Here is a 25413-nt window from a genome sequence, read left to right as displayed (position 1 = left end):
TGAGCGCCCATTTGGGAGGTCGGCCCCGCTGTGCGGTTTGCCTTCATTTGTGCCATCGAGTGCAGCTGATTTTAGCTCGCTGCCGCTACGAGAGAGTTTGGGGTCTACGTTAATGACAGCGTGCAGTAAGTAGATGTGACTGTGAATGTAAATACACTGCCACACATTTAATGCTGTCACCGCTTTAGGAGAAGAAGTAGCTTTCTTTTCCAGTAAATAACAATTTGCTCTTTCCACTGGGGCCATAACAGAAAAGTTGGCAGAAGTACTCATAACTGTGTATCGAAGTTGAAGTCAACTAAAATCATTTTATTTGATTATAGGATACATCCTGAGAAGAACAAAAAAATATCACGTCTCTGGCAGGGACAGACAGGAGATGAAAAAAAACCCAAAAACATCTGCTTGTATCTAGTAAGGGAAATGACGGGAGAAGAGGAAATGACGAAGCGTTCGTATCTTCTTAAAGTCGGTCGGATAATCAACAATGAAATCATTCCTACTGGCAGCGAGTTTAAAGAGGCTCTCTCGAGTGAATCTTAAATGTTTCTTCCACTTGCACAAGTTTGACTGAAGCCTCATCCATCATCGACTCTCAACTCAAATGAATATTTTCAAGCGCTTTCAAGTGTAACTGGACTCCGCTTTCTTTCTGCTTTGCATTGCAGAAAATATTTGTCTTTTTCCCCCTCGCTCATAAATTTCTTTCTTCCTCTCCTCGCGGGGACTCAAATGGCTGCCAGATGTGGTTCCAATCGACTCTGGTTGCCATGGAAACTCCGGGACTGGTTTTTCTGGGTCCGCGGCGTTTTTTTGGCTGACTCATTGGTGGCTACGTTTTTTAAGCGCTGCTGTTTCTATAGGCCTGGCGTGCTCCATGTCATGTTTGGACTGGCAGAGGACATGTCACTGAGCCCCCCCCCCCCCCCCATGTCTAACCACAACTGTTTGACCACACTTTGCCTTGCAGCGGATAGTCGCTCCTTTGTATGCTGTTGGGTCGCAGAGCCAAAACAATTACACAGAGCCAAGTATTAAAAAAAAAAAAAAAAGACAGACGAGATTATTTCGAAGATAATCAAATTCAGAGCGGGGGACAGAGAAAGGAAAGAGACGAAAATGTACGCCGGCTAGCGCTTTGCTCTCTGGCTCCAATTAGCAATCACATGACCTCTCCAGGCATTCTTTTGTGTATCCTCTCCCTTCGGCAAGACATACATGCAGCGCGTGATTGCGTCCCATTACAGACGTTCCACTGTTTCCACTGTGAAAGGAGCTCTTGTTCTCCCCCTATTCTGGAGTGATCTAAACTAACAGTCCCCCGATTTCCTTGGCCTCTTTGAAGAGCCGCCATTCGTCGACCCCTGAAAAGGGTCACATATCAAGACGTTTATTGGATTGTGAGTCAATATGGACTCTCTCTCCAGTGTTGGGAACTACACAAACCAGTTCAAAGGTCAGTTCATAAATTTTAAAATGAACTTGTTCACTTCATAATTGAAATTTCATAAAATAAGTTTCTTTTCTTTCCCCGATCAAAAAAAAAAAAAAAAAGGTGCCGCGAGCTGTTCATAAACTTTTGTTGATTGAACGCGTTCAGGTACAACACTGGGACTTAGTACAGATGTTCAAGCTGAGTGCTGTTTGGAATAATAGCTGGCTCGAAGTTGAATGTGGGTCACGCGGCCACGAGAAGGCCACAATAAATGATCGAGAACAGATTCAACAGCTAGTCATTGAAACCTTGACACAAATTACAATTTGCTCCTTCAAACCTTTTCTCCCAATTCTTCATGATAACACAAGTTATTAGCTATTTTTCCATGCCCTATAAAAAGCTACAGTTGGTCTCACAATAGTGACATTGAATTGCTTTTTTTTTATTGATTTTTTTATTCCAGGTATGTAAATGATGAGAACAGCGACTTAATGACGGCACACAAATATACTTGAAAACACGCACATGAAGAAAACAAACACGTTACAGCTGCTAACTGTGTTGAAGCATTTGAGGCCCTTTTGTACACAAATGCATCCTGTTGAGAGAGGAAAAAAAAAAAAAAAAACAGACAGGGGCCAGTCAAATTGAAAAATTGCCACGCCATTTTTACAAGTCACGGTTTTATGTATGCAATGATAGGTCAGTGGTATCAATTGTACAATCATCTGTAATGAGTTCACTGCATGGAAAAGGGCAAGTTGGGGGTTACAGTTTTCCCGTGCAGCTCTTAATGCCATAAAAATTATACTCTGCATCATGCAGTTAAGTGTTCCACAAACGTAACAGAGGACAACATTGTGAACATTACAGAATGGAATTTTACAACAAAGAAACGGTACGAAGGATTATTAGGTCAACACTCGAAAGAAATGATTGAATTGTAAATCGGTCGGGACTTTTGTCAAACGGCGTTCATTCGCAGTCTGGACGCAAAGTGAGTGGTCAAACAATAAATCAAAGGCAAAAGGTAAGCCGAGCTGCCGTGAGTTTTGCCGGACGCAAAAATTAGCTAACATTAGCATCCGATAAACAGAATGTCTTTTTTTTTTTTAAATCTTGAAACTGTTTTGCATCGTGTCAAAGTTCGCCAAACAACAAAATGTGAATAAATGTAATTGTGCAAACGTTTGCATGTTCCTGAGAACGAACTAAGCGGATTGACCTCATTTCTTGGCTTTCATCAACAAGAATCGTTTGAAGAATATATCCGATGTCCATAAAGACAGCAGCTGACATTTAAGTTAATTGAAGTTTAATTTCCCAATTTTTCTTTTCAGCGTGGTCCTCATAGTCCTCCGTAAGATTTAACATGAAAGCCAGTTCATTAAGACACAGAGAGAAAAAAAAAACACAGAGGGTCATATAAGCACAGCTTACAAAGATAACAAGTAAAAAGTACACAATGTATACACGACGCTGCAAAAGTAACTTGGGAACTTGTACCTTAAAAAGACAAACTTTCATCGTAGCTATCCAACAACACCCTGAACAAAGAACCGTTTCCTCTTGAAAAACAAAAATCATTCCAGTTTAAGTATACCTGTGAGTCCACCATTTTGCTTCAAACCAACACAAACAAACAACGGAGACTAGCGAACAAGCTATCGCGGGCTAACGAGCTTTTTTTTGCTAGCTTAAACTGATCCACAGTCGAGGCACACTTCAACACGCTACCATTAAGTTTCATCCCAAAAAAAGCAGCTTGGTTCTTCAGCATTAAATGGCAATCTGATCCTTGATTCATTTTTTGGGGCGTCTTTATTATAACCCGATGACACAAACAGACAACAGCAAAGGTTCTTATCACATTCATTGATCTGTTTTGGAGAGAACAGTCGTCCGTCCGTCCGTCCCTTGACACAAGCGTTGGTAGACAAAACATTCGACTTGAGGTTACCTTTTATTAAATGCAGCTTGCGCAAACTCCAGATGGCTGTGGTTTGGAAAATGGATGCTTCAAAATGCTTTATAAGCATGATGAAAAGTTCACGCAGCTCAACGGCGGCTTAGGATTTCAGCTTAATATGTTGATTTCTCAGCCGAGCGCAACATTCTGGTGAATTGATGGCGTTCCAAATGGAGAAAATCTGCTCTGAATCTATCTTTGTAAACTTGGAGTATTTTTCAAACTTGTTTTCACAGTTTAGGAACGAGTGAAACATTATAGGTCACGAGAAAGCACGCGAGCTTTCTGTTTATAGGTTACGAGCATCTGGACGGCAAGCATGACTGTAAATTCCGCTTTTGTGAATTGCATGTGCAAAATATCATTTGGTTGGCAATAAACTATTTGGCTTTTTAAAATCGCGCATACAGAAATCTGAGAATAAGTTTGTCATTTTTTTGAAGGAACCGCCGGTACGACGAGTACCTGTGAAAAGTACGTGAAAAACTGAACGCTACTGGTTTGACGAAGTCTGCATTCCAGGAAACGAGAAAGTTGCACATTTATGACGTCAGAAAAAGTACAACAGATTACAACTCGAGTTCGAAGCCATGCACCCCCGCGACACGAGTGGCTGACAGATTTGTATTTGACTTTGGAAATAGGTCAGACAGACCGAGGTCCCGGTTTTCTTGAATGTAGCATTAACGGCAGGTTCTGGTGTCAGTGTCCAACAAATGCACGTTTTGTCTCTTTGCTGCCAATTTGTGACCGAAAAGGCACTTACTTGACAATCTGGGGTGGCATGATGGCTGTCTTTTGCTGCGGTGTTTTGCTCTCTGCCGTGTCCAAAGTCGCCTCCTTGCCTTTCTTCCTCGGAGGCTTTTTAATGGGAGTCTTCTTGGGCGTAGCATCCGTCGACGGGTCCCCCGGCCTCGAGCCGTTCAAGTCCTGCTTTTCCGGGCTCTTGGCTTCAGGGCTCCCGTGGTCAGTGGTGATGGGCGCCACCATCTTCTGGAGGCTGCTGGAGGTGGGAATCAGCGGCTTCGTGGCACCTTGCTGGTTCAAGCCGGTGGAAGGGGTCCTCTTGGCTTTCTGCGGAGGTGTGGGCCTCTCCCGGGTTCCCTTGGGCGTGGATAGTCCGTTGGTCTTGGTCAGGCCCGTCCCCTCGTTCCTGTTGATGCTTTGGGTTTTCTCCTTGAGCTGAGCAGCCAGGAGTGTGGCGGCCTCAGAGTTCATGTGGGGATGGATGACCTTGGGGCTCTTAGGGGGTTCCTTAGGGGTCTCTTTGGACGTATCGGCGCTCTTCTTGTCGGACGAAGGGCTGTGGAAATGACTGATCTTCCTGAGGGCGTTCTGAACCACGCCGTTGATGTGCTCCATGTGACTGGGACTGCTGTGGCCATCCCCAGACTTCTTGCCTCGCAGAGGTTTGTGTTTACTGGGTGAGCTGTTGGTGTCACCCTCCTTCTTCCTTTGCTGATCGTTGCTCTTCTCGCTCTTGGCGGAGACGTCACTGGAGCTACGCTTTTTCTCTTTCGGAACGGAAAGTGCTTTGGTGGCCCCCTGTCCTTGCTGGTCCGGCTGGGGAGTGCTTCCGTGGATCCACGATACCTTCGGCTTGGTCGAAGGGTCCGGCGGCCGGGGTTTGGGCCGACCGGGTGACGGCGGCGGCGGCTTTCCGTTGCGCTTGTACTCTGGGTTCGCTAAGTCCCCATCTTTGCCGCTGTTGTCATCCTCTTTGGACTGTTTGGAGAGACGGGCGATACGGGCGTAAAGGGTGGCGGCCGCGTACTCGGAACCGCTGGTGGAACCTTCGCTGTCTGAGGACTTTACGGTGGGTGGATCGCCGCCCTCCGCTTTCATGACACCGGTGTCCTTCAGGGAGGTGTACTCTCCTGCATCCTCATCAGCGGGGGCGGCTTCAGGCTTCTCGCTTTCCGGACTGTGCTTCTCCTTGCTTTCGTTCACCGATTCTGTGGCACATTGACATACGTCAAATACATTATTTAGTCAGGTGATGCTGGTTAATAGGGTCACTGGAAACGTTCCTGAGTGGTGACTCTGCTCTCTTGAGATGCCAATGTGTGATTCCGATGCGCTCTTTTAAAGGAGTGTCATTTCGAAAGGGATAACATCTCACCAAATGCAAATGAAAAGGCTTATCAAAATGATAATCAGGCAGCTCAATGTTTATGATGTCATAGCCTTAGCAGGATTGTACGCATTTTTCCTTGGTAAGGCGGAAATAAATGAAAATAGTTTTTCAAGTGCTGGGGCCCAAACGGGATATTTTTTCAAGGGCTTCCAAATAATAAAATAGCAGTTTCTGGTTCTGGAGGGGGACCCAAGTCTTTTATTTGGCTTCGGTGGATCCCGTTTTAAGATTTTCCTTTTGTCAGCAATGACTTCTTGACGTGCAGACATACGTGAGAATGGGAAGAGAGAGATTTGACCCGTCAGATATGATCAGTCTTCTAATTCCTCATAAACCCTTTATGTTGGAAAGAATAAGGAAACTTGAGCGTGCAAAATCCAACAAATCCAGCACTTCCTGCATGGAAAGTGATGGAAATCTTTTTTCTTTGCCCAACATCAAGAAGTTCTCTTTGGATTCCAGCCACATGCTGACTTGACCATACCGTTTCCTGTTTAGACTTCTCTCTCTCTCTCTCTCTCCCTCTCAAAGTAAGACACCGATGGCACATGATGAGAGGCACGGCTCACATAATGAGATTTGCAGAAGTGAATGAGTCACCGCATCGGGGGATCTTCACAAACCTTGTGCATGTGTGAGTGGGGGGAGGCACTTCTCATGCCAACAACACATTAAGCATGTATACATGTGCGTCAGTGCAGATAAGCAATGTGTTTATTTATTCCTGCCGATGACTCACCTTCATGGGGCACGCAGTAAACCGGGCCCTCGTCACCGCTCTCAAAGGAGGAGAAGGACTCCTGGGAGGACCAGGAGGAAGGGGAGGGCTGCTCGGCTACAGAGGGGGGCTCGATGAAGCTGCAGTTGAAATTGTGCTCGGGGTCGTGGTGGGCTACTGACAACACAAAGCAAACGCAGAAGCTCAGGGGTCAGCGAGAGGCTATTGTACCACGTTACAAGAACAACACTCTGCTCTCCCAACGGCTGCCCAGCGCTAGCAAATGGTTTTACATGTCAGTTAACAGAGTGGGTGTGATTTTCAGAATTTTTTTTTTTTTTGGGGTAAATGGTGATTGATGCCACATGCCATCATCAGTAAGTTGGCGGATGACTACGGATCAACTGCTTTGGAGACGGCAGCAAAACTGAAATGTAGCTAAGCACCACCAATGACACAAATACAACACTTGTCGAACTCTCACAACAACTTCCAAATTGTAACAGACTACAAAGAATATATTGATCCTTTGAAGGAAGCATCATACACAGATGTGATTTTTTTTATTGTTACTACGCACTATGTGTCCACAATGGGATTTATGAAGCCAAACCACTGTGAGGTCATACATTTCTGACTTTTGACTTCAACTTTCAGGAAAGATACGCCTCTGAAGTTCAGAGTATTATGGTAGTACTATTTATTGAATACGTGTCCCATTTCTGCCTTTACATTATGTAGAGGCAGAAATGTCTATGTTCGAAATGCATCTTCCCTGTATGCCTCAATTCACAGCCCAGCTTGGTGGTGTTATTTAAATTCCCAAGACATGAGGTGACGCCACGGACGACGAGCCTGCTGCTCATTTGCCGGCCAATAGGAGCCGTGGAGGGGTGTTAGCTTGTTAGCTAACAAATGACTAGCACCTCTCATCGTGATTTTGTAGCCTCTATTAATACTTTTTTAATCGATCAGATTTGTCAGGGTTGTTAAGAAGATGTCTTTGTGGAGAGCCACATTCACTTCATTGTTTTCCCACAAAAAAAATCATTATTTTTCCTTTCCAGCCTTAATCCAACACAAGCATGTCAAATGTGTCGTTTGCTTGCGTTGCAGAGACTTTGTGTGTCCTCATTTGTGAGCTAAGGGGACTGAATGTGAGACATTCCTTGTTCGAACGATAGCCCATCCGCAGGAACTAAGGAATGCAGAGCAGCTCCTCTATGCAAGCACTGCAGTTACGCTCGTCAACAAGACAACACATGGACAATTTGCAACGTGATCCACTATGCATGGCGCTCTTGAAAATAAGCCTCGAGGGTCCTGAGGGACGGATTATTCTGCAGACTGGACGCCGTTGAGATCCTTGTCCACACTAAAAGGCATTACTGACACGTCGCAGCTGCACAGTTGCTCAATGAGGGAAAGGGCTCCATTTGAAAGAAAAAGCTAGAATTTAATGCCGGGCTATGCAAATAGGGACATGTCGTAACGGTAAAGAAACACAAACATGTTTTTTTCCAAAATATTTGGGAACTGCTGATTTTAGAGCTAAATATTTACATAGTATTTAGTTTTCAAATGCGAAACAACATGAGTTGAACCAGAGCAATGTTTTTCAGAGGGAGCACGTCTTAAGGGTGTGAGAATGTTTGCAGCTCACTTTATAGGCCAATTAAGGGGCCAAAGTGGAAGTGGAATGTTGCTACAAATGCACACATCTGCAATCCCGGTCAAGTGTCCTGGGATTAATCCAGCTGCAGGGGGAATCAAAAAAAAAAAAAAAAAAAATGGGGTGGCGCTCTACTCAAGCACTCATCCGTGAGGAAACATTTGGACGCTAAAGGATGCGAGGAATGCTCGGCCGACGTGAAAGTGGAGGGAGGGCGTGGGGTAAATATGCTTCTAGCGGCATGCCAAAAAGTAAAGCCGACGTGTTTAGCGATGCCAGGAGGGGGCTCGGTGACACACTCGAGTGTTCCCCTTGCAAGTAAGCAAACGTCGCCCCTCCTCCCGCCCCATTCCTTTTTCATTCTACATTGCCACATCTGTTGCCACTGGCCCTGGCGGGGATAAATCACAGCTCTGACACGGGCTGGGGTAAATTTGACCACTTCCTGTTTCCAGCCCCGTCGGGCCCCCTCCGGAATGTGTGTGTGAAGGACTGCGAAGCCTCAGTCGAGAGTTTCTAAAGGCTGGCAGCCAAGTTTCTGTGGCCCAAAATGATGCATAGGACAAACCAGCAAGTATAATAAAGCCTTTAAAAAAAAAAAAAAAAAATCTTTGCGTTTGGAAACATTCATAAAGGCTCCGCATATTTCTTTAATGGCGCTGTAAACGCTACATAGCATTTTTCTGTTAAAAAAAGAGGGACTGGGTTTTCTCCTTTTCCTGACTTTTATGGTAGAGACTCGTTCCTCTCCAAACAAGCGCTTTTGATATCCAACAATGTGATGACAAAGACATGCCTGTCTCGGCGCAGAACAAGGTCACAATGGAGTCAGACTGGAGCTTAAATAATCAGCTGGATCACTTAGGAAGCGCATGCTGCTCAGACGTGGAAAAGAAACTAGGTCATCCACTTTTAACTCTTTCATCACTCGGACTTTTTGCCGTAGCAAATGTAGGTCAGGGAATTTATAAATAAATAAATAAATAAATAAATAAATAAATAAATAAATAAATAAATATATTATATTATATATAATTTATATATATATATATTCCCACACCCTAGAAAGGACTAAAAATAAAACGTGCCACTGTTGAAGTTTGACGTTTGGAATAAAGTAAAAGGATTCAAAAGATGTGATTTTCTTTTTTTTTTTTGCACCAGAAAGCATAGTTGAAAAAAGAAAAAGAAAAAGACAGACAATGTCTGGCTGCTCAGTGTGGGATGTGAACAAAAGTTTTGGGGCTTACCATCTACTTTTGGCAGTTTCTGTCTCCTCAGTGGAATACGGGGAAGTTTAGTGCTGATTCGGCTAAATCGCCCGCACAGGATCCGCTTGGCTTTTTTGCTGTTGGAAGAGTTGTCTGGGTTAGATCTGAGCTAGGATGACAGCATGGAAATCTAAATGAATCATTTAAAAGAAGGTTTATTGGACTTGGCCCCTGCGTTGAGGCTTGCTCACATTGCTCCTTATGCAGCATTATCAACACGTAAAACACTTCAATTGCACTTTACATGAATTTAGCCCCTCATAAGATGCCACCTGGTGAGACAATAACAATCCCACATCCCTTTTTTTTTTTTTTTTTTGTTTCATAAGAGACAACTGGGAATCAAACTTGAGCAACCGACACCTATGCGTCACTCACTTGTGGTCATCTTTGTGTCGACAAAGGCAGCAGCAGCACAGCAGGGACAACAGGACGATCAGCAAAAAGGAGACGAGTGTCCCGGCCGCGATCACGCCCATCCGTTGGTTAGGCTCTGCGAAAAAAAGAAAAAAAAGGAGACGCGATGACTTCGGGATCGTGCGGTGCAGGAAAAAAAATGGAAAGCCTAAATTAAAAACCATCCAGTGAAAACACATCACCCGTGTCACTCCCTTGGGCCAGATTGTACTTCGGCTTCCTCCAACATCCGCAAAACATATTAATATCGACTGATCTTTTTGCAAATATTTGAACAGGCGTTGCAAATTACAGCAGAGGTGCAACACTTATTCCATTAATCGACGACTAATTGATTAATTGGTAATTATTTTGATAATGGACTGATTGTTTTGCTACTTTGATCAAAAACTGTACACATTTTTTTTCCGCCTCTCATCAGTAAATATTCTCAGATCTCTGTGGCCGTCCATGAAAGCATGCTGATGATCTTTATTTTCGATTGATTGCTGCTTAATTGCCGAATGAGCGTACGCACTGGACGCTAAGCTCAAGTCACTGATTTGCAGGGCCACGGTAACGGCCGAGATGCTAGTACAAAGCTAGCGTGGCTTGCGATCAAGTTCCATATAGCGGCTTTAATAGGTAACTTGTGCTGTCCCTCGGGCTTTTACAGGTCCCATAAAAACAAGATGAATTGTTGTGGCGTGTGGTCACTGCTAGTTATTCACAGTCGGGGAATAAAGGACAGGAAGATGCTTGAGGCCATCACAAGGTCTGACTTGATCACCGCTAGCTAGCTTGCCATTGCGACACTTGAGCCCTTTTCAACAATGTCTCCTCCCTGGCTGCTGCCATCACAGTCCACTCATCCTTCTTCTCCCTTTTTCTCCATCCCCTTCCTTCCTATTGCTCTGACTGGACGGGAAAGGTGCCAAAAAAAAAACGCAGCGCACCGCGACACCAGTCTGGAAAAGCTATCAAGGACTTTGCTGTGTAAAGTCTCCCACTACAGGCTGCAGAAGTTGTTTGTTGGGACTGCGTGTACAGCCAAATGTTAGTCACTTAAGAGTCAGTTCAGATGGAGGGGGCTTATGGAGTTTTGAACATCTGAAGAAAACATTTTTTTCGTCTCAATCACATAAGCACACACACGTTTGAGGGCAAATCGGAAAGCAATGCTATTTTCTTACGGAGATAGCAGGCACCAGAAACGGGGTCGCAGTTCTTGTCGTGGCAAGAGCAGCTTTGGTTGCAGTTGACTCCATATTGTCCAGGTTGACACGTCATATTGCAGCTGGAACACAAGCGTTGTTTAACACTCACTTTTTGGACAACGAGAGCAAATTCAAGCACTTTTTAATGACATCAGCAGGGAAACAGCTGCGGTGGATTTCTTTTCTTTTCTTTTCTGTCTGAAAAGCAGAAAATGAAGTGGCTCACCTGTGACATTGTTTATTCTTTTGTTAATGACGTCTTTTATAATGAATACAGAATACTGAGTTTTCTTTTACAGCCTGGTGGTCACCAGCGACAGCTAGCGACAAGCTATCGACAATCTCGCTTATGATGAAAATACCCCTTGAAAGAATGGGCAAAACGCTTTTTGATGCTGGCCACTTACTAGGTTCCGTAAAATCCTCTGTCACATAGGCACTCTCCAGTGACGCCGTGACAGTTTCCATTGAAACAGTGACTGCAGTTGTTGTCACAATTGTCGCCGTACGTGCCGTTGGGGCATCGCACTTCGCACCTGTCACACAAAAGAAGAACGCAAGCAGGGTGGTCATTAGCAAGCTCAGCGCGTGAGTCGCAGGGCAGGGCGTCATTGCACTCGCTGCACTACTATTACTGCGGCTACAAGTTAAAGTCGCTGCCGTGTTTAAACTTTAGCGGATTTTCTATCTGGCGGACGTGTCGATCGTTCCAAGATTCAAGATTCCCCCTTGTATTGACTCCTTTTCATTGGCTTCAGGAGCTGCGCTGAAATTTTTGGGGAATATCAATTTCGGACTCAATGTCGTTCATTTCAAACCGTAAGAGGGAGGGCTGCGCCGCTGTGGGAGTGGTCAGAGCTGACTTCAATTTTAGCCAATCGAAGCAGCTCCTTCCATTATTCCCTTGAAATGCAGTCACGAGTCCGGTTGCACCCCTATCTCCACCGTCTTTCCGCCCAGCGGGTTGATTCTCGATATAATCAAAGGTTTCGACGCCTGCTGTTCGCATATTCGAGGGAGGGGAGAAATGCCTTCCTACCTGTCCCCAATCCAGCCGGGGTTACAGTGCGAGCACTTGCCCTGAACGTGATCACAGTGATGGCCGTCCTTACAGACGGGACACACTTCCTGGCAGTTTTCTCCAAAGTAGCCTTTGGAGCAGACCTGGTCGCAGCGTGTTCCGTTCCAGCCTCTCTCGCACGTGACGCAGCGTCCCTCCGTCACCTTACACGGCTGCTGGCCTTTGCAGTGGCCGCACCTGAGGAACAATGAGTTGGAATTTCTCAAATTGCGAGCCAGTTATAATGAAGCAGATGGCCACAAGGTTGATTTAAAGCCGCGTTGCGCCGATGATGGTTTAATGAGACGAATAACATTGAATTGTAACTTGATTCTTTTTGGGTTTATAGCGTCTGAATGGTACTTGGTGCGCAGTCCATGAAAGGTAAATCACTTAAGGCCGAAATGGCTTTTTTTAACGGTTAGGGGATAATGCAAACACCCATTCCCAAATCAGCCCCATTAAGTCTGTTTTAAGGGTTATCAGCTGCGCCGTATATCTTCACATCTTACTGAAACTATAAAAGTACGGCGCATAAGGTGCGCAAACGTTTAGCATCTGTACAACGGAACGTTCCCTGCACTTGATTTAGCCTCTTGGCTGTTGCCACCATGTACTTAACGGAATTTGGGTTCCATCTAATTTTTCGGATTGTTCTTTTCATTACTAAAGTCTGTTTTGCGTTTTACTTTGCTACTGCCAGTACGAGCTCCTTTTTATTACGACCTCCTGGCGCATGCGATTTAGCTGATGCTTTTTAGGATGCGGAAATGGTTTTGTTCTCATCGGTGCTGCCGTCGTCACTGTGCACTCAACTTTAATTGGACGGCTTAACTCTTTTTAAATAATATAAACCACTTGACACCGCTCAAGGCTGTGTTTTTATGTAGTGTACAATTGAGGCATCTTATAAAAGCTCTTAGCGAGGAGAACACAAAATGCTGCACTTAAATGAATTCAAACTCAAACTTTTTTGGGGGTTTATATTGGTCTTTTTATTGCTACGTTTCAGGTCTTTATGTTGTTAAATCGGATACACCTCACAATGTAGGAAAATGCCACTTCACTATTCTAGTCTATTGCTCTTGGATTTGGGTCGATTTTTATTTTCCGATTTTATTCCGATTAAACGACGACTACAAAAAGATTTGCCAGTAAGAGTCTTTCATTACAAGAAGGGCATTCCGTCCGGCTCAAACGGTTCCTTACTTGTTCCTGCAGTTTTGTCCATAGAAGCCAGCCGGGCAGGGCTCTCTGCAAAACTTGCCACGGTAGCCCGGCGTGCAGGTACACGAGCCGTCCGCCGGGTTGCATTTGCCGTGGACGCACTGGCAGTAGCGCTCGCATCTGGGGCCCCACATCCTCTCTCGGCACTGGCAGCGCTGGGTGAACTGGTCGCACGGCGAGTTGTTGCAGTTACACTGGATGGCGCAGTTCCGCCCCGTCCAGCCGGGACTGCACAGGCAGCGTCCCGTCATCGGGTCGCACATGGAGTTGACGCTGCAGTAGCAGTTGTTGTTGCACTGAGGGCCCCAGACCCCCGGGTGACACGTGCAGAAGCCCGTGTCCTGGTCGCATTTGCCCTTTTGGCACATGCAGGAGTTCTCGCAGTTGGGCCCCCAGCGGTTGTGGTTGCACGTGCACTTGCCGGTCAAGTCGTCACACTGACCGTTGGGGTGACAGTTACATTTGCCCTTGCAGTCCGGACCCCAAAACTGGGCCGGACACTCTGTTTGGAGACATACATCAGTTGACAACTCGGTTTGCTGGCCCGTCTTTGCTCTTTTGCATTGTTTGTTCGCATTAAGCTAAACAAACTTTCTTGAGGTTGTTTTAAATACACAATCCTGTTTGTTTTGCGTTTATTTTGACAGTAAACGTCAAGTGGGAGAGGCCATTAACTGTTTAAAGACTTTTTGGGCAAGAATTGATTGCATAATACTGCCAGTTAGCGAGCTAAGCTAACTACTGACTCCTAAGCCAAAATCAAAAGTGGCCTAGGACTTTTATACAGAATGAATGTAAATGGAAAAAATATTGACAAGGTAGTGTACGGTGACTTACTTGTGTCACAGCTCGCTCCAAAGTACCCATGACGACAGCGGCATTCGTTAGGCCTGACACACACCTCGTTTTCCTTACAGGTGAAGTTGCCTTGGCAGAGAGCTTAGAGAAAACAAAAAGCGGCTGCGTTATTCAAACACGTCCCGATTGCATCAACGCCAGAGGTGTCCACAGTTTGGTCGGGCTGGAGATTATTTGTAGCACGTTGCGCATTTTTATCGGCCCGCCATATATTTTCATCATAAAACTAGAGACAGAAGCGCAGGGATGTTGAGTCATGAAAAAAAATTGCTACAAGTACAACTCATTTTTCAGCCTCGTTTTATATACGTACATGGGAGATTTTTTAATCATTTAAATTTGGCAGGATTATTAACAGCATGCTTCTCTGATATATGAATAATAAATCAATACATTTCATTCCGTGGTCTTGCTACATACGTTTGAGACATTCATCTCCTAGCTGAGCCCAGCCGCTGCAGCACACCAAGCCCGGAGACCTGCAAAAGAATTCCCAAAGTGTAAATAAGAGCGAGGGGGTTGGGTCAGGGTCGGGGGTTAATGAGGCACCTGTTGTGAAACATACAGACATTTGCTGCGACCGCACCCGACTCTTTTGCTCACATCTGGAGAGATCAAACACTTGAAGGCGTGCCTTATCAGTGTGATGCACATGCTGAGCCCATGGTGGTCCAATTATATCAATCATGCAGTGTAAAAAGTTTTTTAAAAATAAATGAATATAACCCAATATGGCTGAAAAAGGGAATGCGACACTTTTTGGGTCAAAAATAATAAAAAAGAATAAGCCACAAAGCATCCAGAAAATTTTGTACAAAATTTGTTTGTGGGTCAATCGTTGACAATTTGGCTCCGCCCCTTTTTTGGACCCAAATGCGGTTATTTTTGACCCAGCTGATTTCAGAGTGCACGTCGGAATCAGAACGGCACATTCAAAAACCCTCCCAATAGTAATTCTCTCTCTGTGTTTATCATCCTCTTTAACCTTTTGGAGAGAAAACAGTGAAGGAGTCTAAATATATAACACTTTGCTGCCATTTTTTTGGGGCTCTGTCAGGAAAGGACAGATTTGTCTCCTCTTCCTCCCACGACAGCGACCTTTGCGAGGCCTCTGCAACGCATCGGCTGCCCCTTGAGTGTTTGAAGATGGCAGCTGGCTTCAGCGTCAGCGTGCAGGGAGTGACGCTGTTTTTTTCAATTCTGACAAATAGGCGTGTGGTAAAGATCAACCTCCGCTTGCTTTTCCTTGCAATGAAAGAGGACTTTTTGGAAGCATGCCTCTCTGACTTTATGGTGCCTGGATTCGACTTATTCTGTGCAAGTGCGCTATTCCAAATCATGACAAACTACTACAAACGTGTGTGTACACGGTTGACCCTTGCTGACCTTTTAACCTGGGTGCTATTCTTTAGTCTTCCATTTTGGAGGACGTATTTTACGTCCTGGCTTAGAGTGAAAAGACAATTTGTTCAAATAAAACACCCTTGATGGCTGTTTTAGTGATTAAAAAACAAACCGCTTTCCCTATATCAATGTTTCACTCGTCACAAGCGTTCCCATATGGAGCCAGAGGGTCCAGTGAGTGCTGAAGGCATCGTTGACATTCAACAGTTGACTTTGTAACAAGGCAAAGACGTGGCCCTGGAAACGCTGACATGTGATGATAAACGCTTAACTGCTTCCCCCCATTCATTCGACTGCGGTCAGAGCAAATAAAGAACATACTATAACGGGTGCAGCGGAGAAAATAAGTTAGCCGAGAGTGGCGGGCGCAGCCATAGAATAGAAGGGCAAGATGACAAACGAGAGAGAGGTGGTGAAGTGGGACAGGCCTGTGCTGGAAATAACCACACAAAGCAAACCCAAAATAGTGAGGACTCAAATATGTGGGGCAAAAAGTCAAGCTTGGTGGGTCATCACAATCAATCTCTATGTCATGAAACAGCTAGAAGTAGCATTTTTACAACGAGCACGTGTCAAATGGGTTGGAGGGGTGTGAAATGATTTGGCGGCGTCATTGCAACACTTGGAAAACGCTATCGTTTTTCTCGCTGGATTAACAACAGCGCCCCCCCCTGTCGTACAACGAAAAGACGGCTCCACGCAGATGTACACATCTGTCCGTAAAACCGCTGCAAGCAACGGACTCCTCCTCCTCCTCCTCCTGCAGCCGCTGCTGCCGCTGCTACAGCGATCAACTGGACTGTGGAAAAACCGCTCGAAATAAAGCGCTTTAAATAAAATACAGCAAATAAAAGACTTTTGAGTTTCAAACAACCGAGTGTTTCAACTCACAAGTGAAAGCTCGTGTTGGAGTTGAACAAACACATTTGCGCCACAAAGTAGAAACGCTCACACTTGAAATGTTATGCAAATTGGTAGTTTTGCAGAACCATGACAAAACACAGAGGAAGAAAGTTAAAAAAGAAAAAGAAAAAAAAGTGCGTTGTTTTCCGCCATCATTCAAATGAGCCGTTCACGCGAAGCTCTTACCCAGCAACTTTGCACACATTTCTGCCTTTGGGACGCAGTTTTTGACCCTCAGCGAAGCTAAAAACGAGACAAACCACCGCCACAAAAGCAAAAAAGTTCTTCACTTCCATCGTACAAGCAGCAGCATCCTTCTAGACGCCTCTTCTTTTTATTCCACACACAAAGTTTGCTTTGGCGCACTTCATCCAAATCTTTCTCCAAATGAGTTGTTCCAAAGTCCTACAACGCCATCCGGAATGATTCCAAACTTGGCAAAATGAAAGAAGTCACTTTTCCTCCTCGTATGCTGCACCGTTACTTCCATGAACTAAATGAGGGCGGCGTGCAAAACTTTGACGTAAGAAAAAGTCACACTTCCCTTCCTTATGACGAACCGAGGTGGGAAAGTCAAATCAAGTACAAAAGTAGAAGGTCCAGTTTTGGCCGTGGCCCTCTGAGGAGAGCTACTTCACTTTTGTCCTCTCTTGAGCTCTCAGGAGTGGCAGGAGGGAAATTCCTGATTTGTTACTCTGTCTTTGGCTGTGTGCGCCACCAAATTTACATAGCGTGCGCGCCGCACCATCTGATCTGATCTGCCCTGCCCTGCCCTGCGCTGCCCTGCCCTCTAACTTATGGACGCAAAACTGCAACACGTGACTCTTAAGTTATGAAACAAAGCATCGTAATGTAATTTGAGCCTTCTGATAATAAAAAATATTACACCCGATTGACCAATGTTGTTATGATGTGGAACATTTTTGTAGTTTCTAGGCGCTGTTGCGCATCACTGACACATCTTGGGGTTAGGCAATAGCCTCCCCTACTGATGACACTGCGGCAGTGACTTTCAAACTTTGACACCCCCCCCAAAAATTATACACACACATATATATAAATGGAAATGTAACGTACTCAACCAATGCACCAAAACGTTTGAACATTATAAACATTCAATGTAGGTAAAGGAAAAAACTGAACTGAATTCAACTGGATTGCACATAAAATTGAAATAATAATTGTACTTTAATGCATGTTTCAAATCAAATGATAGAGATTCAGTGCAATACTGTAATTTTGGAATGATGTTTTTGAATGTACCAGCAGGGGGACACAAAGCACACTGCGCAATGTTGTCTTAACACAGCCTCACTCACACTTTTGGCTTTAATGGCCTTTTTTTGGCTCCATGAAAACAAGCCTGCAGTGATTTAAGTACTTAGTGCTTACAGACACACAACATTACCCTCCTTGGCGGAGGTAATGATCCCCCGCAAAATGTCTTAAAACAAGATATACCTCCCAGATGGATTTTTAAACGAAGCCGTTGCAAAGCATAATGTGATCGTGTGCTGCTTCATTATGTACACTTTGGTGGCAATTAAAAGGTCATCATCACATGCATTGTTGTTTTAATGGCATTTTAAAAATAGGAAGACTGTACCCACGCAAAGAGCAAAACAAGCTGAAAACTACGACTGAGTCTATTTTGGAGTGATTTATTTTAGGGAGGGGAGGGAAGGGGGCGGCAGTTCACCCCATCGGCCTTTACACGCCCCTGCACTACTCCCAAGCTTAGGCACCCTCAGTTACAGATGTTGTTCATTCTTTTACAACCATATGATATATTATTATTCTAGTTTAAGTGACTTTTGGGGCAAGTTCCTTGTCCATTACGCTCTTTCCGATAAAAAACTAACAACTTCTCTTTACCCCTCCTTCCTGTTGTCCTATCTTGCGCAATTATTTTGAGAACTACTTTTGCCTTTTTCTGGGTTGAAATCATTACAGTAACTAGTGCATGTGTGTGCGTCAAGGCTGCAAGTCAGCAAAGCAACTTTGCATCACGCAGACACTCCCACTGATGCAAACGAGAGGACGAGCCCCCTCGGCGTTTCAAAACACGCCGGAGCTCGTTGGAGCGGTGTTCTCTAATGTTACCGGCTGTAGCTGTCACGCGAGCCCGGGCTGAGGCGCCCCTCAGGCGGCTACTCAGCAGCTCAAGACCGCGGCTCCCTGGCAGCCAAGCCCAACACACGCAGGTGGACGTGGGCGGTCGTCGAAATGGACGTGGTGGCAGTTCGGGACGGGCCGGCGGTGGGATACCTGTGGATTTTGAGCAAACCAGAGAGGCTTATAAGAGCAAGGACTCGTTGGAGCTCCTGAGAAGTCTGCTGGTTCTCAAAATGTGCTCCTTTGACTTCCTGGTTGATAAGAATCAAGAGGTAAAGTTTTACCCTGGCCCCTAATGCCATTGCAAACTTTTTTCATGTTGTATGATCTATTTATTTGTTGGCTTTAAACAAAATATCATATATTATCTGCTGTACTGTACAAAACAACTTCAGGTTGCGTGTGAACCTCAGGCAAGCACGTAAAACGCACCTCTCAAATTACAACTTGTTTTTCCAGGCAGGTCGGCGTCCCCATTTGCGCACACGCTACTTTCATTTAGCTTCACCCTCTCGTCACAGTTGTCCAGTCAGACTAGCCAAGGCAGATCTTTTGGATTTTCTACACTGGAGAACGTTCAACGTGTATAATGTCGTATTTAAAAGCAATTCACTTTGTTGCGTCTTCTAACTCTGCCAATGACGGCTACAGACGTCACAGATCTATTTGAACTGGACCGGCAGTGAAGGAGTTAAAAAAAAAAAAAAAAAAAAGTGCAAATTCTAATTCAAAAAAGCATCACAGAATGTACCGCGTTTGATTTCGGAGGTGTCGCTGCACTTTTCATTCTGTTCAGGTTCACAGTGAACTTGGAGTCAATCCCAGAATCTTTTCGTTTGCAGGCTGTATTATTCTATATTCATGAGGTATACGTATATATATATCACATTACTGGCTGAGTTGAAGGGGTTACGTATTTTTACGTGTCCTTGTTATAGAAGAATTTCTACCTGGCTTCTCTTCCTCATTAAGGTTCGTGTGGCTGCTTTAAAAGTCTTCCGCAAGCACTTTTGTCAGGCAAGACTGATGCCTTCAAAACATGTCGAGGCGCAACCAGTCGCTGCAGGGACATTGTGAGTGACGTGAGCGCCGAAGCGTCTCCCATCATCATCCGAGTATTGTCAAACATTCGTGATCAGGCGTCACTGGTACCGCAATGTTAGAATATTCAATTAACCGGGAAGCGAAGCAAAAACAAACAAACAAACAAACAAAAAACAAAAACGGCTCCGCAGTGTTTCTTTCCAACTCACCAGACTGAATGTGTTTAAATGATTCATGAAAGCTCTCAGGTTACATCACCTGTATCTATCTCTGCTCAGATAATGGATTTCGGGAAGAAGGTGTTGGGTCGGAAAGCCTTTGATCAGCTGATGAAAATGACCTTTTACGGTCAGTTTGTGGCCGGCGAGGATCACAAAGCCATCAGGCCGCTCATTCAGAAGAACCTGGCCTTCGGTGTTGGCTCCGTACTGGACTACAGTGTGGAGGAGGACATCAGCCAGGAGGAGGAGCCACAGATACAGTAAGAAAGTTGCAGCCAAAATATTCGGGACAGCTTTTTTCGGTAACGGTCGTATTGGTTCTGGGAAATTTAATTCGGTGGCATTATTATTTTAGGAGCAGCTGAACTAATTCCCCCCAAATATTGACGCCATATACAAACTATAACTTGACATTTCAAGATACAGGACATGTTGGGAATTTTGTCACATGAGGCGCTCATGGCAAACATGTGAGTGCTCCCTTTGGACCTTCAGAAGGTACGCAGCACCGCCTTTGAACAATGCCTCATTCTCTTATAACGTCAAATGTTTAATGGAGGTCAAAATGAAAGCGAGCCGTACAAGTGTTGAAGTGACGCTGACGTAAGCTGACAGCTGACTTCAAGTTCAAATGTTCCACACATCACAGACAAACATCAGGTAGCCCAGTGAGCTCTTGAGCGTACCATGTCTTCTATGTTTTGTGCTAACGCTGACTGCTATTTGGGATCGGCCCCAATTTACGATGAAGAAAAAAAGATGCTTTCACCACCACTGGCGGAGCAAGGGTTTTTTTCCTTGCATGGGGGGGCCAAGTCAGGGTGTCCTTAAAAAAAAAAAAAAGAAAATACAAACCCCCACAATTCTAAGGCTCCAACTCCATTTTATCACAAGAATTTGTACAAATGTACTTGCCTAGAATATTTACATGGAATAAATTTGTGTTCAAAATAACTAATTGGTTGCATATGTTTACTGGGATCCTGCTTACAAAAAAATAAGGTGAAGAAAACAGCTGAAGCAGTGTAGATCAAATGTTGCACATCAAACTCTAATTGTTGAATTGATTCATTCTCTTATTTCTTTTTATTTAGCTCAAGTGCAGCCGGTGGAGATAAAGGTGAGTCACCTCACACTCAGTTGTCTTGCACACAATTTGATAGTACACTGCCGTCTTTATTAGGTACAATTGGTTTAAAATGTCTGTCCATAAAAAGCACATTCTCTGTCTCATACATTTTGTTGTTCCTTTTTTAATTTTTTTTTAAGTCAGACAAAAATGGCTTTTGGGTTTAAAGAATAGAAAAAAAAAGAACGAAACGGGCAGCTTTCATGATATAATAATAGCCAACAATGAGCCTTGAATCTGTTCGACTGAAGGTACTTTTGTTTTTGTCACCGTCAGGCGAGAACTACAAAAACACGATTGGTGGCTCCCAAACATATTTCTACGCAGATGAAAGCAAATGCGACCAACATATGGAAACCTTCATGAAATGTATCCAGGCATCTGGTAAGCAAAGTTGTTTGTTAGCATTAAGCTAAGACATAGCTATGGGATTTTTTTTTTTTTAAATAAAATGCTGTGAAAATAATACAATGAAGTCTATCCAACATAGGAGGGAGCTCAATGGACGGCTTCTCTGCCATCAAAATGACCGCCCTGGGCCGACCTCAATTCCTGGTGGGATGTTTCAGATATCAAAATAATGACCCTTCTTGTTGTAGCTTTCTGCTCACCTGGTATCTTTGTTCTTCAAGCTCCAGCTCTCTGAGATCCTTGTGAAATGGCGCCGGTTTTTCACCTTCTTGGCATCCAAGCAGCGTAAAGATAGCGTAGATGTCTTGGAGCAAAAGTTGGATCTTAAACAGATGCAGGTGACTTGATTATTCTCTCATTCAGCTTGTTAGGTTGCTACATTTTTAATGCCGATGTATCCATGAAGGAATTTTTCAGCAGTGTGGGTGCGAACGATGACTTCTACAATGCGTTGACTGCACGGAGTGAGGACGCTTCAGGGTTAGGGTGAGATCCTAACTGAAAAAACACAAAAGTCCAACAGGATCTAATATCTGCGATTTATGCTCTGTATGACACAGATATCTCCTAGCTAAACCGTAAACGGCTGAAAAACAGCCTTTTTATGGACGCTTGTCATATTGTTGATGTTCTGTTTTGGCAGAACTATTGACCTCCTGGATTGGGAGCGCCTCTTTGATGACAGAGCAAACCTGGCAGACCTGCTTGTAGTCCCCAATGTTCAGGTCAGTCATGCTGAAATACAGAAGTCAAAACTCAGCGGAGCAAGACTTTGGACATGTATTTGCTTCTCTCTAATGGAGCCGGTAGTCTGTGCAGTCTACTATGTCGTTACAATTTCCATACATTACCATAATAACGTCATTTGTGTAAGGTGAGTGTAATGATAAGACAATAATTTGTGCTAGCATGTTACTTTGGCTAGTATGATAGCTAATATGATAGTAAATGAGCCTCATGTGAAGATGGTTTTGTTTTTATTCGTTGGTGCTAGCGCGTTATTTTGGCTAATGTGCTAGCTAATACTATCAATGTAATGATTGTATTGACTCGTTTAACTACTCATGATTGTGTACATGCTAGCTGCATGCTGTTGGTACATTATGATCCTCACCATGCCGCCATCTTGTGACATCCACACACAATATTCGCAAAATTGCGGCTGAGCTCTGAAGTGAAATTCTATAATGACTTCAATCGCAACAAATCAAAAAATGAGATAACACCCTCATTCAGACGATCACCAAAATGGAAACCCGCCGTGCGTTTTGTACCGAGCTGACCCTGACAAACCGATCGATAAAACCGCACCTGTTGCCTTTGAGCCTTGGGCGGAGGTAATTATACTAATGGAATCACACTTTGCGAATGATAAGGAGTTCAATTACTACCTTGTCTTTGTCATTCCATTAGGAGCCATTAGTATCTAATGCTCTTCTTCTTGCTTGTTTGCTCAGCTTGGTCAACTGGAGCCGCTGCTAAAAGACTTCAGCGCCGAGGAGGAGGGACAAATGACAAGGATATTGCAGCGTATGGAGACTTTAGCTGAGGTCATCTGTCAGAGCCTGACACTACTATTTGATTACTATGTGTCAAACATAGTGGTGACAAGTAGTGCCTTTTTGTTTTTTTTAACGCAGCACGCTGTAAAGAACGGCGTCCGCTTGATGGTGGATGCGGAACAGACCTACATGCAGCCGGCCATCAACAGACTAACACTGCAAATGCAAAATGTTTACAACAAAGACAAGCCGGTCATCTTCAACACCTACCAATGCTACTTGAAGGTGGCAAAGCACAATCGATGTAAACTGGCCGTGAGAACTTGAGTTGGTGAGCTTCAGCGTTTGTGCGCAGGACGCTTTTGACAACCTAACGTTGGCGGTCGAGTTATCTCGGCGCGAGGGATGGCATTTTGCCGCCAAGCTGGTGCGAGGGGCCTACATGCACCAGGAGCGGGAGAGGGCGTTAGAATTTGATTACGAGGACCCCATCAACCCTGATTACGAGACCACCAACGTCATGTACCACAGGTAAGCGTGAAAGTAAAAGGAAGCATGTCCTGATTTCATAAGCTTAACTAGCTTGATCGTTTTGTAAAACTGATGATCGTAAAGTGTATACATGATTTTTGTTGTTGTTCATCTAAATGTTCTTCTATTCAGATGTTTGGATTACGTACTGGATGAGATTGCCCGCCACAGGAACGCCAATGTCATGGTGGCTTCCCACAATGAGGACACAGTGAAACACACTTTGCGGAGGTACATTCGAACTTTGCCTCTTGTGAATCTTTAGTAACGCTTATCTCAGTTTTTTTTTTTTTCTTTCTTCTATCTGGCCTTCAGAATGAACGAGCTAGCATTATTGCCCAGAGAAAACAAAGTTTTCTTTGGCCAGCTCCTGGGCATGTGTGATCAGATCAGCTTCCCGCTAGGTGAGCGAAACACACATACACGGAGTCACAGCTAACCTGACGACATATTCAAGTCCAAATTCCGCCTCGTGAGAATTGGCTGTCTGACCACGACCGCGGATCGCAGGCCCACGGGGGGACATATATAAAGTGAGGCACCTCGTCAATGCCAAGGTGCCTCACTTTATATATGTTCTTTATATATGTTGTACACCTTTACAATATGTTCTATGAGCCTCGCTAGTCTGAACGTGACCTCAAAGTGGCTAACGGATTAGCCAAGTCTTTTCAAGTCACGCGCATTCAGTCACAGATACTACGGATGGTGACCTCTAGTGGACAAAAATAATAGCCGCACCTTACATTTCCCCTTTTGGTCTTCTTCCATTTGACTTGCAACCCCAGGCCAGGCGGGTTTCCCAGTCTACAAGTACGTCCCCTACGGCCCAGTGAACGAGGTGATGCCCTACCTGAGTCGGAGGGCCCAGGAGAACCGAGGCTTCATGAAGGGTGCCCAAAAGGAAAGAGAACTGTTGTGGAAGGAGCTCAAACGCAGATTGGCCTCCAGGGAGCTTCTCTATCAGCCACTATACTGAAAGCAGTAAAAAAAAAAAAAAGAACTTGGGTCAAGTTTTCTTCTCTTGCCGTCTCCTTCCTGTCTTTATATTTCTCTGTCGTGTATTTCATTCTTTTATTTCTCCCAATGCTGTGACAGCCCCATCACTTGCTGATGTTTCCCACATGCTCCATCCCCCTTTACATTTATGTCCATTCTTCATTTCGCCCTCCTTTTGTCTGCAAAGCACTCGTATCAATCAAGTGGGCATCTTAAGTGCTCCGACTGGACTCGTGAAAATGTCAACAAGTCCTGGGCGGTCGTTCCTTTTCACGCACCTATTCATCACGCGCAAGGACAACAACGCGCACAACTAAGAGGTTTTATTTCAATGCTAATAAATGCATTATCTGTGTTGTTCATCCATTTTTTAAAATAAAGGACACTCAGATGTATATGTGTGTTTTAAGCCTTTTCACGAGCCAATGTATCCTCATTACGTGGCTAATGTTGATTTGTGCCTTGTGCGCAGTACTCAGAATCTTATTTTTTATACAAATGCCTGTAAGTCTGCGTGCTCCTTTTTATCTTGGCCCAAGACAATACTGGCATGTGCAAATTAGTGGCACGGTTTTATTATTTTACATAGTTATTGTTGTTAGAATGCCAATGCAGGCTGTGTTGCGATGACGCAGTTAAAAAAAATATATATTAGAGCCACCGTTCTAATATAATTGGCGGAAGTAAATCTCACTCTCGGTAACGAAACCTTATTAACGTCGCAGAGGCAGAATTGTTGATACGCTAAATGGTCTTGTATCGGATCTCATTATTTTGCGCAGGTGCACCTAATGACGTGGCCACTGGGTTGTGAGTGAGCTCAGCTCAAAACAGACTCAGCTAGTAGATCGTCTACTTCAATAATAAATGTCCTTTATTTTGTCTTTTAAACACACACTATATATATATATATATATATATATATATATATATATATATATATATATATATATATATATATATATATATATATATATATATATAATTTTCCTGCCAGTCTTATATTCTATTGGTTTAATCAAGAATGGTGTTCTTTTTTAATGCAAGAGGTGCCTTTTGGCCATTCATTGGCCAACAAATTCCTTCTTACAGACAGCTGCAGTTTTTAGTTAGGAAGATAATTTTGTGTGGGAAAGGCCACAAGTCAGGAGACTCATTCAAAGCAGCGTGGGCTCAGCAAATTCTCCCTGC

General features: G+C 44.2%; 2 protein-coding genes across 3 annotated transcripts; one reads left to right on the top strand and one right to left on the bottom strand.

Moving 5' to 3' along the window:
• Positions 1 to 1859: 1859 nt before the first annotated feature.
• scarf2 (scavenger receptor class F, member 2) lies at positions 1860 to 17052 on the bottom strand. 2 transcript variants are annotated; one of them, XM_068650204.1, is made up of 11 exons: positions 16457 to 17052; positions 14384 to 14442; positions 13943 to 14044; positions 13088 to 13607; positions 11858 to 12076; positions 11226 to 11354; positions 10795 to 10898; positions 9584 to 9698; positions 9185 to 9282; positions 6284 to 6436; positions 1860 to 5362 (listed from the first exon to the last, which is right to left on the bottom strand). In XM_068650204.1, exons 1-11 carry the CDS (start codon positions 16564 to 16566, stop codon positions 4170 to 4172), a joined length of 2802 nt encoding a protein of 933 aa, XP_068506305.1. In that variant the 5' UTR covers positions 16567 to 17052; the 3' UTR covers positions 1860 to 4169. The 2 variants fall into 2 exon arrangements, with proteins under 2 accessions (XP_068506305.1, XP_049619518.1); XM_049763561.2 differs by having other exon boundaries at positions 6284 to 6439; positions 16457 to 17051.
• Positions 17053 to 18231: 1179 nt separating this feature from the next.
• prodhb (proline dehydrogenase (oxidase) 1b) lies at positions 18232 to 24617 on the top strand. The gene is made up of 14 exons (XM_049763800.2): positions 18232 to 18657; positions 19708 to 19910; positions 20745 to 20770; positions 21056 to 21163; positions 21270 to 21334; positions 21412 to 21528; positions 21597 to 21676; positions 21834 to 21915; positions 22648 to 22740; positions 22831 to 22977; positions 23048 to 23223; positions 23356 to 23454; positions 23539 to 23627; positions 24012 to 24617. Exons 1-14 carry the CDS (start codon positions 18367 to 18369, stop codon positions 24200 to 24202), a joined length of 1767 nt encoding a protein of 588 aa, XP_049619757.1. The 5' UTR covers positions 18232 to 18366; the 3' UTR covers positions 24203 to 24617.
• The last annotated feature ends 796 nt before the right edge of the window (positions 24618 to 25413 follow it).

Source organism: Syngnathus scovelli, chromosome 3, assembly GCF_024217435.2.
Source record: "Syngnathus scovelli strain Florida chromosome 3, RoL_Ssco_1.2, whole genome shotgun sequence".
Classification (NCBI taxonomy): domain Eukaryota; kingdom Metazoa; phylum Chordata; class Actinopteri; order Syngnathiformes; family Syngnathidae; genus Syngnathus; species Syngnathus scovelli.
Note: the sequence above shows the minus strand (reverse complement) of the source record. Positions and strands in the feature narration are given on the sequence as shown.

Excerpts from the sequence above, each read along its gene's own strand:
- scarf2 (XM_049763561.2), bottom strand. The coding sequence starts at position 16,566 with ATGGAAGTGAAGAACTTTTTTGCTTTTGTGGCGGTGGTTTGTCTCGTT. Across the intron at positions 14,045-14,383 it reads AGGAGATGAATGTCTCAAAC|CTCTCTGCCAAGGCAACTTC; the intron begins GTATGTAGCAAG and ends GTTTTCTCTAAG. Across the intron at positions 11,355-11,857 it reads CCCGGCTGGATTGGGGACAG|GTGCGAAGTGCGATGCCCCA; the intron begins GTAGGAAGGCAT and ends TTTGTGTGACAG.
- prodhb (XM_049763800.2), top strand. The coding sequence starts at position 18,367 with ATGTTACCGGCTGTAGCTGTCACGCGAGCCCGGGCTGAGGCGCCCCTC. Across the intron at positions 21,916-22,647 it reads TTGTAGTCCCCAATGTTCAG|CTTGGTCAACTGGAGCCGCT; the intron begins GTCAGTCATGCT and ends TTGTTTGCTCAG. Across the intron at positions 23,455-23,538 it reads GTGAAACACACTTTGCGGAG|AATGAACGAGCTAGCATTAT; the intron begins GTACATTCGAAC and ends TCTGGCCTTCAG.